Source organism: Hydra vulgaris, chromosome 02, assembly GCF_038396675.1.
Source record: "Hydra vulgaris chromosome 02, alternate assembly HydraT2T_AEP".
In the NCBI taxonomy this organism is placed as follows: Eukaryota; Metazoa; Cnidaria; class Hydrozoa; order Anthoathecata; family Hydridae; genus Hydra; species Hydra vulgaris.
Window position 1 is genome coordinate 44,142,151 of NC_088921.1, and position 17,850 is coordinate 44,160,000.

The 17,850-nt window shown below is 26.1% G+C and overlaps 1 protein-coding gene across 1 annotated transcript in view; it reads right to left on the bottom strand.

The window, feature by feature from the left end:
• LOC136076084 (uncharacterized) overlaps positions 1-3,175 on the bottom strand; it is a 67,575-nt gene extending 64,400 nt beyond the window's left edge. Inside the window, exons 1-2 of the mRNA XM_065789547.1 lie at positions 3,124-3,175; positions 2,874-2,996 (exon numbers count right to left, since the gene is read on the bottom strand). Of these exons, the coding sequence (XP_065645619.1) occupies positions 2,874-2,958 (85 nt within the window). The 5' untranslated portion in view covers positions 2,959-2,996; positions 3,124-3,175. The remainder of the gene's footprint in view (positions 1-2,873; positions 2,997-3,123) is intronic.
• Between the last annotated feature and the right edge of the window lie 14,675 nt (positions 3,176-17,850).

Here is a 17,850-nt window from a genome sequence, read left to right on the forward strand (position 1 = left end):
GATTTTGTTTGCGCTTACATCAGGAAAACATAAAATTAAGCATAAATAAAAACTATCGATATTACGTCGAAACGAATATGATTTTTGAATTCAGTGGCAACAAGTTACATAAACATTAAAAACTTATTTGAGCAGCCGCGGCGAAGTGGTTTGAGGCTCAGAACTAAAAAGTCAGTGGTTATATGCCAGCTCTGACTGGCATCGAACTACGATAATATATATGACAAGCAACATTGGTATTGAAGGAGCTGTAAACTTTCTAGTTTAATGCTTTTTCCCGGTACTCTGCGATAAGAACCCAAAGATACCATAATAAAAAGAACTATAAAATAAGATACCATATTTACCATATAACTTCAATAATACTACATGAAAAAATGGGAAATATAAAATTTATATTTTTATTTTACGTAATTTAATAAACATGCCAATAAAAAAAAGTATTATTGTTCAATTGCATCAAAAGTACAGTGCATCATACTTTAAAAGCAAGACTCTTACAATTAAGTTATCATTTTAATACATATTTCAATTCCATTTTTGCAAACTAAAAGTAGAAGCGGTAAACTCTGAACATCAAAGTTCCAGGTAAACTCTGAACATCAAACTTTTATATATATATATATATATATATATATATATATATATATATATATATATATATGTATGTATATATATATATATATATATATATATATATATATATATATATATATATATATATATATATATATATAAATATTGTATAAGAAGTATTTCCTAAAATTGTACTATAATTGGTTGAAAACAATTTAGGCTTCAGTAGGTTATCTAAAAATTAGTTCCACTTTGTTCCAGATTTTCTTTTTGTAGAACAACTTAGTAGGTCGAAATTTTTTTAGGTCAAACAATCTGACACGATTTTTATGCAACTTGTTACATTGAACAAAAATGCCCTAAAAATTAGGCCTCACCCTTCTAAATGTTTGGGTAAATGTTTTTTCTAAAAAAGTTTCTTTAAATAAGACTACAATTTATAAAAAAAATACATACTTTATTTGCCGTTTAAAAGTATGAAAATGCGAGACATGTAAATTAAGGTTATAAGTTTACAACATCCTCAAAGCAAGACGGGGAATAATTTTCAAACGGTTATACTTTCTAAACACCATTTTGTTTTTTAATAATATTTTAAATCCTAAACCTCAAACCCTCATATATATGTATATATATATATATATATATATATATATATATATATATATATATATATATATATATATATATATATATATATATATATATATATATATATATATATACCGTATAATCGCCTTAGCTCGGTCACTTAAGCTTTAAACATTTATTTATCACGCATAAATTAAAAATTTTTAATTTTTTTTCCTGAATTATACAGAAAATTATATTTATAATTGATATTGTAAAAATAAAAAAATGAAAAATAAAAACTAATACTCAATATTTAGCTTAAAATGAAAATATCTACTTTGACCGAACTTTCAATACCATCTCATAAGTTCGGCCGCCATATAAATACTAATAACGTATCACAAACTTAACGTCACAAATAATGAAAACTAATTTTTAGATGTTGTTTTATTGTAAAATTATGATATAAATGCAGGTAATACCAGTAACTAAGGAGGGCGTCGCCCCGGGCTCAAAAAAAAAAGTCTTTTTGGACACCAAAGAAAAAAGGAGTACATAAAAAAAAAGCCTTTTTAAATATAAGTAGTAGTATTTTTAATTTTTATTGTAGTTATCACATTTGCTACGCCACTAGCTAATAATATTAAAAATATATTTTACAATTAATTTAAAAAGGTTTTTTCGATTAACACTTAATTGCTTTAAATGAGCTTTGTATGTTTATTGGCAATTCTTACGCGTATCGTTAACCATAGTAGAACAGCAAGATCCACACAACCAATCGTCTCAGGATTCGCAACACTTCCATTATTGCCTTTGAGCTGTAATTTTATCTCCAAAAAATGTCACAAGCTTGATATTTTTAAAAACTCAAAAAACCGTCAGTTAATTTTGAAATTTTAAACAAATTTTTTATTTAAATAAAATACCATAGTGTGTATCTATTATGAAAATCTCAAAATTTATTGATAAATTTACAGGTAAAATTACCGGTAAATTTCGCAAAACATTCGCAAAACTTATCAACATTTCACAATATTACTGCTAATTGTCTCCTTCGTTATTTATCCGTGAATGACCGAAGTTAGAGTATTTCAAAATTTTACTAATTTTTATAAAATGTAGTTAATTTTCAAAAATTAATAATTTTTTTTTGGTAAATATAATTAATTTGGTGATTCTTAATAAGACTAAGATTAAATATAGTCATTTATTTTAATAATTTGCTTATTTTAGATTTTAATAGTTTGCATTTTTTCAATTTGTTGTTTTGCTGAAGAATCATTTCAGCAGATGCTGAAGAATCATTTCAGCAGATGCTGAAGAATTATTTCAGCAGATGCTAAAGAATTATTTCAGCAGATGCTAAAGAATTATTTCAGCAGATGCTGAAGAATTATTTCAGCAGATGCTGAAGAATTATTTCAGCAGATTTGCTGAAGAATTATTTCAGCAGATTGCATATATCATTATTTTTTTAAAGGTTCATGTTTACGAACTAATTACAAATATTATTTTGCATACTTTTTTTATATTTTTTCTTAAATGACCGAGTTACATGGTGACCGAACTTAGGCGATCTTACGGTATATATATATATATATATATATATATATATATATATATATATTATATATATATATATATATATATATATATATATATATATATATATATATATATGTATATGCTTATAATTCAAAAAGTACCCAAACAATACTTACGAAGTAAATAAAATGCAGTGTTGATTGAGAGACTTTTTTTTTGTTCCAAATATGATATTACATTGATTATTTTTGGAAAAACCATTTTCTTTTGCTAAGTTTTACCAACAATATAATACTTTTCTAAAATAAAAAAAAAATTTCTTAACAATATCGATTAAGATTAGTTTCAGTTTTGTTTTCGATGAACGTCATTATTTGAGTATAGATAAAATTATTACAACAAATGTAAATATTGCATTTAACTCACAATTAAATTTGATTGTTTTGATAAAGAACCATTAGTTTCAAAATAAATCAAACTAAAAAAAAAATATTAACAATTTATAAATTTCTCAAACTGATAAAAAAAAAAAAGATTGACATTAATAACTTAGTTTTGTGCCAATTATTATACCGAATAACATCACTTGACTTTACTTTATGAACAAGTCAAGTCAAAAAGAAAAAGCAAAACCCTCAATAGAAAATTAACAGTTTTTACATATAAATCATTTTTTTACCTTTTAAGTATAATCGATAATACGTTTTATTATATAACACTAAAATAAAAGTGATGTATAACTAACGCAGCTTTTATTAGAATAAAAATAAAAATTAGTCAATTTTGAATTTAATTTCGCATTTAATGACTATAACAATTATAATAAATAGTATTTTATTATAGCAAACAATATATCGCTATCACAGTCTAATCATTTTTCAAAAAAACTTTTTTTGTAGTGTTTTTCTTTTTCATATTAATAACTTCATATAATATAAAATCTATACGTTATTTAATACATTGTATATATGATATCTTTTTATAATCTTGTTGTGACATCTTTTTTAACTTTGTTACTTTAGTTTAAGTTGATACTTTTAATTAAACTGATATTTTTGAACAGACTTTTTGTTCTTTATCGCTTTTTTTAAACAATCTTTGACATTATTTTAACTGAGACCGTTCTCAATGACGTGTTAGAATTTAAACGACATTTATAAAAATAGCTCTTGTCTCAGGGTTTTTATTAAAACTAAAAATGAAAGTAAGGGTTATTAAATACTCTAAACACATTTAAAAAAATTATAAATTATTGATCGCCAAAATAAACATTGTGAAAAACATTAGTATTAAAAACGCGACATAAGTGGTGAATTTTAATCAACTTAGTTTGGCTTTTCCCAATTATTTCAACTTTTTAGTGTTGTATAAGAGGTGCGAGACAAACTGACTATAAACCTTATTACACTAATATGTATTATAATAATTTTTTTGTTGGATAAGCAAACTGTGAAGTATGAACTGCAATGACCATTTAGACCAATAGTGTTCCAATGTAATCCCGATTTAGACATGCGTAATGCATATATTAGATTATGAGAACCAATTCATTTGCTAACCCACTGCCAACCATAATGCTAGGCTTAACTAACGTAAATCATAACGATACGTTGGTGTCGACCTAACTTTGTATTATGATGAAGTATTGTAGACATTATTCTAGTGACACCTACTTTAATACTAATAGTGTTCGTTAGATCACTTGTGTGTTAACACACCAAAGGTTCAGGTATCATATTCAAGCAGTCAATCATATGCTAAAGCAACATATGCTAAAGCATATATGATAAACTATAATGCTATGTAATTCAGTTGACCCTACGGTCAACTGAACTATGTTGGCTTATCTCCTTTGCAAGATGGTATTTTTTATCAGAGCCCCTTTGAAATTTGGAGGAGTTAACAAACAATTCCCAAAACTTAGCAAGTTTCTCGCAGTTTTGGGAATTGTTTAGATTTTGATATAAGTGGTATAAGAGTTTTTAACTAATTATTAAATAAGTATTTATTTAATAATTAGTTAAAAGCTCTTTGCCTAATACTATTCTACATTTTGGATGCAAGATTACGAAACTATTACGATGATCAGTGGCGGATTAAGACTTTTCGGGACCCGGGGCTATTTAAAAGTAGGAGGCTCCGTTCCACTAACAACGACAAAAATGAGTAAAACAAAGACTTTTTTGAAAACGCTATCACTGATATTTATTTATATACACATTTTATATTTATTTTATTGAATTAAGTTGAGTGATTTTTTTCTGCTTTTCTTCCCCGCAAACACAAACCAAAGTTTCTAATAATTTTGACTCAATAGTTAATCTTGTTATATTACTTAAACGACTCTGGACCATTAGAGTAGAGAATGATCTCTCAGCCTCGCAATTTGTTATGGGAATAGTTAGAAACAAGCGATATGCTATATAAACATTTGGAAATACATCAATAATATCGGTTTCAACAATCCAATTTAAAACATGCAGAGGAATCAATGTGTTTTCAGTCTCAGATTTATCTTTTTTATGCGAAAGTAACATACTGCTTGCTGTATGCAAATCTAATTCAACTTTTTGAAGAAATTTGCTAACTGCATTAAACCTCTTAAGTATGTGATGTCAAAGAACAGCCATGAATGCAAACTCTATATGACATAGCGCTGCATAAATCCCATCAAAATTTTCTACTAAACTTTTTGAAGCATCTGACCTACATGACCATCGTGTATCTGATAGGCGCTTGAGTGTAGCATGATTTCCTTTCAATAAATCCCATCTATGTGTCGAAGCTACAAAAAATAAATACAAACTCTGGAGAACGCCAAAAAAAAAATTTTTTATTATTATTCTATTATTATTTTTTATTATTATTCTATTTTATTTTGCCGTTTAACAAATTTGACAGTTTCCATAAATTTAAAATTAAGTTAATGGCCGGAGCAAGAAGAAGGCATAATTTGCCTTATCGCCAAGCACCGTGTTACAATTTATAATTTTTACAAAGTTGCTTCAAGAATATATAACATAAAAGAAAAATTAAATGAATGTTTACAAAAGATATATAATAAATAAAGTAAAATATCGTTTAATACATAATATCATAAATAGATTGAGTAAAAGTAAGAGTTAATATATAAAACTTTATATATATTTTAAGTAAAATATATAAAAGATAAAGTAAAATATCATAACTAGATTAGGTAAAAGTAAAAGTGAATATATAATAACTTTATATATATAAATACGCACAAAAAATAAAATAAAAAGCGAGAAAATGTGATTTTTGATAATGATTATTGTTAAAAAATTTTAACCTTTTTTTTTTTTTTTTTTTTTTTCTTTTGAATAATTACGAAAATGCGAATAATTAACTTGTTTTTCAGTTTTTAAATTATATATCTGATCTATTTTTAAAAGAAAGACTTATAATAATATAAGTCAAAATCTGCGTTTAAAAAAAAACTGTTTTGAATCAGTTTTAAACTGATGAAGAGATTTTTTTTTCCGGAAACAATGTTTGGAAATCTTTTCCAAAAGTGGTCCGCGATTCTGAATTGAATAAGAAACTTGTTTAGAATAAGATTTTGGTATAACAAAGTTGTTAGCGGAAAATCTTGTAGCATATTTATGGTGTATTACTTTAAAATAAGTTTCAAATATTTTGGGGGACAGTCCATATTTTGTTTTATACATGAACAGTAGAACAAGATGGATATTAAGTTTGAAAATATTCAGGGCACCAATTACACGTAAAAGAGGTTCACAAGGAACCGCTCTACCAGATCCAAATATGATTCTAACAGCATGTTTTTGCTTGCTATAAAGTTTTTTTAGCTTAGTGTAATTAGTACTTGCCCACATGATGTTGCCGTAAGTTAAGTAACTATGTTAAGTAACTATGTCAAGTAACTATGTTAAAGTAAGTAAATGTTAAAATAGTTGATAGAATTGATGCACTCACTGACACTGCACTGCCCTACTAAATTTAAAGAATGTCCAGCGCAGGGGATACAAAAAGCTAATTCACTCCGCTCTTTTAAACGTGCTTGTAATCCATAATTGACAATTGGTTATATCAATATCATATCTTTCCAGTAGATCTAAAATGTCAGTAATCAAAGATTTACCGTCGTGGCTTTTAATTTGTAGAAAACAAAAAAATTGTTCATACACGTGGCCATTTAGATAATAACGAAATATCACAGAAAGTTGATCCATGTGAGAAATATCAGGAGTCGAATCTACGATAGTTCCCCAGTATTTTGCTTTTTTTATTTCGGTAATAATGTGCGTTAAAACCTTTTGAGACATAATATCAATTAGCTCTTCACAAATAGTTTTAGACAAATAATTTACATTACCTTTGCCTTTATTTGCAAAAGTGTCAATGTGTTGCTTTAAAACTGGATCAAATTGAGTCAACAGTTCTAACATGCCTAAGTAATTTCCGTTATTTGACGATCCTATAACTTCATTATGGCCTCAAAATGCTAAACCTCTTTCGGCTAAAAAACGAATAACCGCTACTATTCTATTTAAGATTGCAGACCAATAATTAAATTTCCTTTTAATCTGGCTTACCATATATTCATCGACATGAGTATTTTGTTTTATGAATTCTATCCACTTAATCATATATTGAATATGTTCCTTGCTGTTTTCGTGGCCGAAAATAGTTTGTTTAGCTTTTTTCCAATTGTAAAAGCCACTTTTGACAAATACGTTGTCGTAATCAGTTGAAAACAACTTGTAAACATAACAAAATACACATCCAGTGGATTCAGAAAACATTAACCATTTTCGGTCACACTTTTCGCCATTATTCATCACTTTTTGAAAATATTTAACTAAATAATATCTGTACTGGTTTTTGAAAATCCGCTTCGAAGATTCAAAATTAGATTCTTTATTTTAAAAAAAGCATACCCCTTGTTTAAATACTTCATACGTTCATTTTCCTTTAATTGTAATGGCCATAAAGCAGGGTCTTCGCTGATAAAAAATCATAATAAATAAGCCTAATAAAAAAATAATAAGTAACAATTTATAGAATAAAAATATTAACTGCCTAAAAAGTAAATTGTTTGTTTAGCAGATGTTAGAGGTGTCATTAAAGATAGTAAAAATTGGAGTACCTGAGTCAAGCTCATTATTATGCATTGTAGATTCAACACTTTCAACTTCTTGAATTTCATTTGAAGGACCTCGGCAGGCTACCTCATTTTCCGTGTTATTGTTTTCATCTTTTCTTTCATTGTTTTTATTATTATCTACAGTTTGTGGAAATTGCATATTAGTTTGGTTTGATGAAAAAAAAATTGTCATTTTCGGAAGTTTAGCTACCATTTCCTCTCTCTCTTTCTTCAATCTTCTTTTAGAAGCTCCATTTTCATATTTTCTGAGCATTTTAATTATAACTGTATAACCTGAAAAGTGTTAAACTGTTCTTTTTTTCTCTTTCACGAATTTAGCACTTCAGCTATTAAATGCACACAAGTACTCTTTTGTGCGGAAGTACAAAATAATTGTAGAATTGAAACCGTTAATGCATTTTCAATAACAATATAATTATTCAAGTCATTAATACTTTTTTTAAGGGAATTGTTTTTGTAGCAATTTGTACAAATTTTACATTCAATTATTGCTATAAGGCGCTGTTACCAATCTAGTAATTTTTTTTTGTAGAAGTAGTTGCGCTCTTTCGTTGTCAAAGACCGAAAAAAATATATAATGCAGCGTTTTTGTTGACAGTTATTTTATTTTTGTGCTTTTGTTTTCAGACAATTTAGTAAATTTAACTATGGCTCTTTTAAGTTAATAAAAGATTTAATTTTCAGAGTTAATAAAAAATTATTTTCTTTGAATCGGGGCCCCTAAAATTGTGGGGCCCGGGGTTATAGCCCCTAGCCCCCCCTTCCCTCCCTCCTTGATCCGCCACTGACGATGATACCGTATTTATAAAGAAAAATATGAACTAATTTATTTAGAAAAACAACACTTTTTGTCTGTTTATGGTGTAATACGACATGAAATTAGAATATTTACGACAATAATTGTAGTTATTGTAATTTCATGTTGTATTACACCACAAACAGACAAAAAGTGTTGTTTTTCTAATTGCTTGGAATAATTATTGCTATGAATTAATTACAACAATTATTGTTATTTTATTTACCAGTAACAATACAATAACAATAAAGAAAAAGAAAACTAATTTATTGTTATTGCGATATGATATTGTATAAATTTTCCAGTATCAATGCCAAAATGTCAGATCCTTGTATGAAAAAATGTTGTACAAAATAACGAAAATAATACATTTAGCTTTAATTTGTAGTTGTTTATAAATAAATTTTTGTTTTTTCTTGGGTAAATTTTCTAGATAACCGTTTGTTATACTTACCATTGGTGTTTAGAAGATTTAGGAAATATTTTTTATAATGTAACTTTTTAACAAAAATGTTTTCTATTTTATCTTCTTTGTACCACTGGCTATTTTAACTTCAATAGTCTTAAAGAAATGTTTCTCAAGGATGAAAATTTTATTATTTTTAAATATATTGCAAAAAAGTAGATATTTGCAGACATAATACTACTAAAGATCAATATTATTTTTCAAAATTTTTACATCAATAATTCGGATCCGATTTTATCAGAAATGGTATGTTGGAACCTCGTTAAAAAAATGTTCAATTAAAACATAGAAAATAAAAAAAGATGTAAATAAGTGTTTAACCTCATATATATAGCTATTTAAACAAAGTTATTAATTGTTGTATAATAAAATCAAAGTTGTGACAAATTAAAATATCTTTTAACTTTTAAGAATTTTTAAAACTTTTAAAAAACTTTTAAAATTATTAGATTGAAAAAAGCTTAATTAAATCAAAAGAATTTTCCGTTTGATATACAAAAAGTCGAAATGTTAAAAAAGAGAATTTTTTACAGAAAATAAAAAAATTGACTTTTCCCTTACATGGTTGGAATATAAATTGTATAAAGATGTTTTATTTTTAATATTTGTGAACAAGCAGTTAGTATAACATCCAAATATGAAGGTTTCAGTTACTAATTTTCTATAAAATATTTAACTAGGATACCTAATTTTTTTTTTTTTTTTTTTTTTTTACCAATTAATCTAAAAGAGTCATCCCGGAAATCAAAAAAAAACCAAACAATCTTTAAAAAAGAAGAAAAAGTAATTAGAGCGAAGAACGTTTGTTTACTTTTAATTTTTATTACTTAATTACACTGTACAACAACGAAAAAAAAACGGAAATGCCATTGACACTACCTTATGTATTTTGATTTGGAGATTACGAAAATGATGTCCGTTTTGTTGTGTGACCCACCAAATTTGGTTAAATTCACATTTTCAAATTTTCGATTTTCACTATGAAAGTTGTCAATGTGATTTTTAATATATTTATTAGCAGTTGTTTATGATTTATTTATTAGCATTTCTTTATCGCATACCTATTTGCATTTGTTTAACCTTGTATTAGACTAAATGTAAGTATGTTTTATTTTAGATAAACTACAGTTAGCCATGTAATATAGATATAATACAGTGTATATTGAAACAAGAAGTGCCCAGAACTTGTAAAAATCAAGCCGACAACTTTTGCTGCATTTGAGGCGAACTGACTTTAAAGAGATGCAGACGAAGATTGACGCCACATGTGAAAAAACTGTATGAACTATACTTTGGTTGCAAAACCAGCGACCAGGATAAGAACTGGGCGCCTCGTGCATGCTGTGTGAGGTGCGCTAGTTCACTATCGTTGTGGGCGAACAGGACTGGTGGAGGACCAACATTTGGGGTGCCAATGGTGTGGCGTGAACCCCAAAATCATTGCTCAGATTGCTATTTCTGTTCTGTTAACATATCAGGTCGCAATTCTAAGGGTAAGAAAGCTATAGTGTACCCAAATCTACCTTCAGCTATTCGTCCTGTTCCTCATTCGGCTGAACTCCCTGTTCCTGAACCTCCATCGGAAATCCCAAACACGGACAGTTCTGATTCAGACGAGGATACTGATGACGATGATAGTTACGAGTTGCCAGAAGATACAGAGCGTAAACCCCACTTCATAACAGGATCTGACCTGAAAGATCTCGTTCGAGATTTGTATTTAACAAAGCAACAGAGTGAATTGCTGGCTTCACGTCTCCAGGAATGACATCTGTTGGCTGGTGATGCAAGAGTGTCGTCGTTTAGAAAGCGATCACGGGAACTGCAGCAATACTTCTCTATGGATGAAGAACTTTGCTTCTGTAATGACATCAGTGGATTGTTTGATGATCTATGAATACAATACGGATATTTCAACCTAATTTGGTTCTTGTTTTTTTCAAAAAGTTAAAAATTGTTGTACAGTGTTATTTATCATATCATCCAATGATATTTTGTAATATTATATGTTTGAAGTTGGCATTAAATAACTTTATGGCTTTATATAAAATAGCTTTTGATTAAGTTTAATAAGTCAACAAAAGATAAATTGAAACCGAAAACATTAATGAGACATTCTTAACAATATTTATTTAAAAAAAATAAAAAAAAAAAACAGTATAAAAGTATCTGGCGTGCAGCGTTTACAAAAGATATCAAGTTTTTGTCGACAGACTTTTAAACTTGCGTATGCTTTGAGGAATTTTTAGCACTTGTGTAAATTTAAAACTAAATCTGTTTGGTTTTTAGATGCTATAGGCTGTCTGGAATTGAAATAAAAAATAAGTAAATATTTTCAGTTTAAGAAATGGGTTTTTTATGCTGCGGAGCAGCCCCAATTACTTAAGTACTTATTTAGTTTCAGGCTCCAAAATGTAACGTAAGATGTAAATAAGCATTAACTTCCTAAAGCATAGAATCAATTTATTAGAAAGATTTAAAAAAATGTTTAGTATTAAGATCTAAATTTTTTTTGTCTAAAAATTTTCAATTTTTGTAAATTTTTGGGCATACGAAATTTGAAACTATGGAAATTATTTATAGTTAACTTTATAATTTTTAAATTAACTTTTCATAATTAACAAGTGGTAAATTTAGTACTTTATAATTTTTAAATTAACTTTTCATAATTAACAAGTGGTAAATTTAGTACTTTATTTGTTCTGAAATTTTTTCAAAAATTAATGATATAGTTTAAGATTGTAAAAATAAATGGCTAATAAATAAATGTAAGACATTTATTTATTAGCCATTTATTAAGGATAAATTTTGTTTTTGAGAAAAAGTTTTTCAATGTTTTTTAAATATTTTTTTTTTATTCTTTTTGTTATAGGTTTTTTTTATATTATTTTATTTACTGCAATACTATGTCAATGTGTCAATACTATGTCATTGTGTCACAATACTATGTCAGTGTGTCACAAAACTATATCATTGTGTCACAATATTATGTCAGTGTGTCACAATACTATGTCAGTGATTTTTTTTTTTTTAAATTAAATGTATAATCTTTTGTCAATATAAAATTTTTTACAGAATTGTTAACGTAACAAACTGACTGGAGTAAGCAGAAGACGATGTTTGTCAATTTATTTTACAATCAAAATCAATTAAATATAAGATAAACACAACTTATAAGATATTTAAATATATATAAATACAAGAACTCGTATAAGTAAAATAGCCAAGTAAATCTTTATAAATATAAATACAATTAAATGCATTTTTATAAATATAACTATAAACATTTCAAGTTATTGTGTAAATGGAAAAAAAAATTTCAGGACGTGTAAAAGTTTTTTAAAAATAAAAGATTGTTTCAGTAATGTTGAGGTCAAGTAACTGTTGTTTAAGAATGCATTTAAAATGTTGAAAAGAGTTTATCGTTTTAATCTCATTTGTGAGAAATGAGTTCCACAATTGTGGTCCTCTTCTTGATATTGAGATTTCAATTGTCTCAAAGACATTTTTGGAATATAGTAGTTCTGCTTAGAATGTTTTGTTTTGTATCTATGATCAATAAGTTGGAAGTAATTAACAATAATCATTATCAAAAATCATATTTTCTCGCTTTTTATTTTATTTTTTGTGCGTATTTATATATATAAAGTTATTATATATTCACTTTTACTTTTACCTAATCTAGTTATGATATTTTACTTTATCTTTTATATATTTTACTTAAAATATATATAAAGTTTTATATATTAACTCTTACTTTTACTCAATCTATTTATGATATTATGTATTAAACGATATTTTACTTTATTTATTATATATCTTTTGTAAACATTCATTTAATTTTTCTTTTATGTAATATATTCTTGAAGCAACTTTGTAAAAATTATAAATTGTAACACGGTGCTTGGCGATAAGGCAAATTATGCCTTCTTCTTGCTCCGGCCATTAACTTAATTGTAAATTTATGGAAACTGTCAAATTTGTTAAACGGCAAAATAAAATAGAATAATAATAAAAAAAATAATAAAAAATTATGAAATATTTTTGGGACAAAATTTTTTTTTAATTTAAACGTAAACTGAAGGATGCTATAAATGCTTTGTTCATAGATATTAAGAACTCTCAGTTCTTTCATTATTTGTTCAGCACTAACATATTCATTTGTGAATATGCGGCATGCTTGCTTTTGTTTTTTATAGACTAAGGCTAGTTTTGATTGGTATACCAATCAAAACTAGCCTTAGTTGCCTGCCAATGTTGCCTGGGCAAGTACTTATAAGTACTTGCCCAGGCAATATTGCAGAAGCTAATGTAGCTATGAACAAATGCAAAGTATAAACTTTTTAGACTTTTTTTAAAATATACTTAGTTTTATGCATAATTCCAAGGCTTTTAGATATTTTATTTCGTTACAACTTGATATGCTCTTTCCAGCTAATATGTTCATCTAGAATGACTCCTAGAAACTTCAGAGAAAATGCTTTTTTAAATTTTGTTTTGTCAACTAAAATATCTGGAAGATTTAATGGTAATGTCTGACTTTGACGGTTTTGTGAAAAGAATGTATTTGCTTTATTTTAAAGACAAGTAAAACAAAAAATTTTATTGACAAGTAAAGATAATCCGGTAGAAAAGTATTTCAAAGCTAATGTTATGGCTTTTTTAAATTGTAACATTTTATATTTATATTTATATACCACTACATTGTATTTTATATATTAGTACAATGAGAATTTTGTTATCATAAAAACTATTGACATTGATAACTTATAGGAGATAAGTAATCAATATCATATCTTATAATTATAGGAGATAAGTAATCAATGTCAATAATACTATGTCTTTATTTTCATTTATATAAGAATTATCGACAGAGAAATAAAGTAAAAAGCGCCGATGTCTTTTTTGTATCTTTAAAATCAGTTTAAAGTAATCTGTAAACTTGGAAGATCACTCATTGTTTACGGTTAAGTTATTTGGTTAGATTAAGTTTTATCGTATTACAGAACACGTGCTGTAATACTCATAAATATAATACGCGTATCTTTATCTGCTATCCATACCAGTTAAAGAGTTGTGACGCTTTTCCTCACTGCATTTATTTCAGCGTATCTTGGTTTACGATATTATATAATACATGGAATAAACCAAACTATTTAGATTGTGTCAAAATCAAAAGATAGAGAACGTTTTTTTTACAACTGTGATTTCTCTATTCATGAAAAAAAACTGTTTGAATTTGTTTTTTACTACGATAACACTTCGTCAAAAAATAAGTTATCGAGGCGTAATTTATTAAGAAAAAGGTTTTCCAGTTTAATTTAAAATATCAAGGAAATGATTATTTTTTTTTTAATATTAAAAAGGTTAAAGGGAAAAAAACACCCAATTAATTTTTCCAATTATATTGAATTTAAGGAGAAAAAATAACATATCAATTTCATTACTTACTTTTTTGTGTCATTACATAGTAAAGAGAAATCAACTTTTGAGATATAAATAGTGTTTAATATACTTTAATAAAATGTAAAATATAACGTAATAAAACAACCATCAATAAAATTTTGAAATAAATAAAAATAGGTCCGAAAATTTCATACAGTAAAAAACAGCAGAAAATCATTTCATAACAAAACACACAGAACTCGTTATCTCTAGTTTTACTTTTACAATGAATTTTTTTTGTTCCAATAAAGTTGCTTTAAACTGATGTTTAATCAACTGAGCAAACTTCAAAACCTAATGTTTTCTTAGTTATTTGAATTTACTTTAAGAAAATTTTTTTACATATATTAGGTTTACATATTGTTTACTTTTGATTAAAAATTAAAAGTAAAAAATATGTAAACCTAAATCAAAAGAAATATAAGTTAACTATAATAATGTTTTTTGCCTGAACTGATTTAATATACTTGAAATGTAAAAAAGCATTTTAACTGTCTTCAAGTAAGCTTTTCCTCTTTAAAGTTTGATTAATATGTTTCTGTTTCTAATCTCAATAAGCAATTTTGCAAATTCATTAGTACTGGTAAGAATTTCTTTGATTTTAAATCTCTTTTCTTAACTAAAAGTCCACGTAGTAAACGTACTTATATTTATTTTAATAACTTAGTCCACGTTAACAAGTTATCACGAGCACGGTTAACAAGTAAAACTGGAATTTTTTAGATTTGCTTCTATGAAAAACTTTGCATTATACAAAAAAGAGAAACTGAAATTATACATGATTGTATTTATATCATTGGACCTGAGCTCTTTAACTAACTGTATTTGTTTTTGTACAATGTTTAAATCTTTATCATATCAACACATTGATCTTATCTGATAAAATTTTTTAAGTTTATATTTTTACTTAGGCTATTACTTTTAATAGCTTAATTAGTTTGATATTTTTCTACCAGTGTTTACTGCTCACATTTTATTGTCATATCATATGATACTCTCCCAGTAAACACACAAACGTCTATTAAACGTCGAAACAACGTTTTGACAAAACGTTCAGATTTGGTCGATTATCCGTTTTGAATGAAATCCAGATTAACACTTAGAAGAAACGTCCATAAAACGTCTATATTCAAACCTATTTGAGACGTCTCTTATACACTCTAAAAACGAGTTCGTTAAAATCGTAACAGAGTTCGTCCGTAACTCAGTTAGTAACAGAGTAGTCAGTATATCTAAGTAGGCATTCCGTTAATTTTAAAAAGTAATTCCGTTAGACGTAATTAAAATAGATAACGGACTGCGGTACTTAAAGTTAAAAAACGTTTTTGGAAAAGAGCAGTTTTCCACTAGTTACAGTCTCCCTATGCCATAACGAGTTTTTAAACACTTGTTGGCTTCCACAATATTTGTAATTTGATAGAATAATTTTAGACACGTACCATTATAATTAATTTATTTTAAATTGTTATATACTTTTATTGTAGTATTTTATATTATCAGCGATAGCCTTATTATATTATATAGAAAATTGCTAACGAAATTATATAGATTTATATAATTAAAACTACTAACGAAACTATATAGGTTTATATAATGAAAATTTCTTACGAAATTATGTAGATTTATAAAATGAAAATTACTAACGAAATTATATAGATTTATATAATTAAAATTACTAACGAAAGTATATAGATTTATATAATTAAAATTACTAACGAAATTATATAAACTTATATAATTAAAATTACTAACGAAATTACATAGATTTATATAATGAAAATTACTAACGAAATTATATAGATTTATATAATTAAAATTACTAACGAAAGTATATAGATTTATATAATTAAAATTACTAACGAAATTATATAAATTTATATAATTCAAATTACTAACGAAATTATATAGATTTATATAATTCAAATTACTAACGAAATTATATAGATTTATATAATTAAAATTGCTAACGAAATTATATAGATTTATATGATTAAAATTGTATTCTTATAATAATCATATAATTATATTTATAAAAATTTATAAAAAAAAATAATTATTTTTTAAACCAACACAGTTCCATATACTTGATAATAATTTTATATATAAGCAATACTATTATATAATATATGCAAAGGACAGTTAATTAAAACACTTTTAAGCAAGCTTTTAAATTTAAAGTTTAACTTATGAACAGCATCCACGTGATAAGTTAATTTGTCAATAAAAAGTCTGTTTTATAAAAAGCATTCTTGACATGGCAGCAAAAAGATACACATATAATTTTAACAATTTAAAGTATATAATAAAATTATAATCATTTGAATCCTCTGCAACTTGTTTACGATTTTAGCACGAGTGCTGATTGCCTCTAAAATGACACATTTTTCTAAATTAGTAGTTTCGATTTTGTATATTAAAAGTATTTAATAATAATTGATAGCAATAATAAATGTTGCCAATTATTATTGCTATCAATTATTATTAAATACTTTTAATATACAAAAGCAATTTAATAAGTATTCAGCAGATTATTTATATACATAGCATTTTAAAATATTAATACAATTTAAAAAGTTATTTAACATGCTTAATCAACCAAAATGTATTCACTGTGTGTGAGTTGTGTATCTTTTCAAATTGACAAAAATATATTAAAATCTTATTTGTTATAATACCGAAAAGAAGATGTTAAAAATGTCAAACAAAAATAATTAAGTCTATTTTTGAATGCTTTGGAATACTTTATATACAGTTTACTTATCCGCACATTACTTATAATTAAAGCTGTTAAATACACCTTTATAATACACCTTTGAAAACAAGATATTTAATAGAGTTTTATTTTAAGCAAAAATAAATTACTTATATTGTGAGGTAGAGAATTAAATTCTACATAAATTTATTTAAAAAAAGCCTTCAAAAACCTATCTACTACAAGTTATGCTATCTAAATATTTGTAACTAAATACATTGTGCTATTAAACGCTCGCTTTGTTTACTTTATTTGCCCTAGAGTATGGCGGCCGCGAATTTTAACACCAAGTGATAGAATACCATCTATAAATCCTACCAAGCATCGTGAGTTTTCTGTTTGATTTCTACGCTTTGACGTGCTTAACAAGTGTCTGTAAGTTTAATTTAAAAATTAAATTGTTTCTTTTTGAAGTAAGTTTGATAAAATTAGCGGAATTAAGATAAGTGATATCAACCCAGCGGGCACACGACGTCGATCCAACGTTGGATTAATGTTGTATTTATGTCGGCGACGTCGAGCAAATAAATCCAACGTTGTCATAA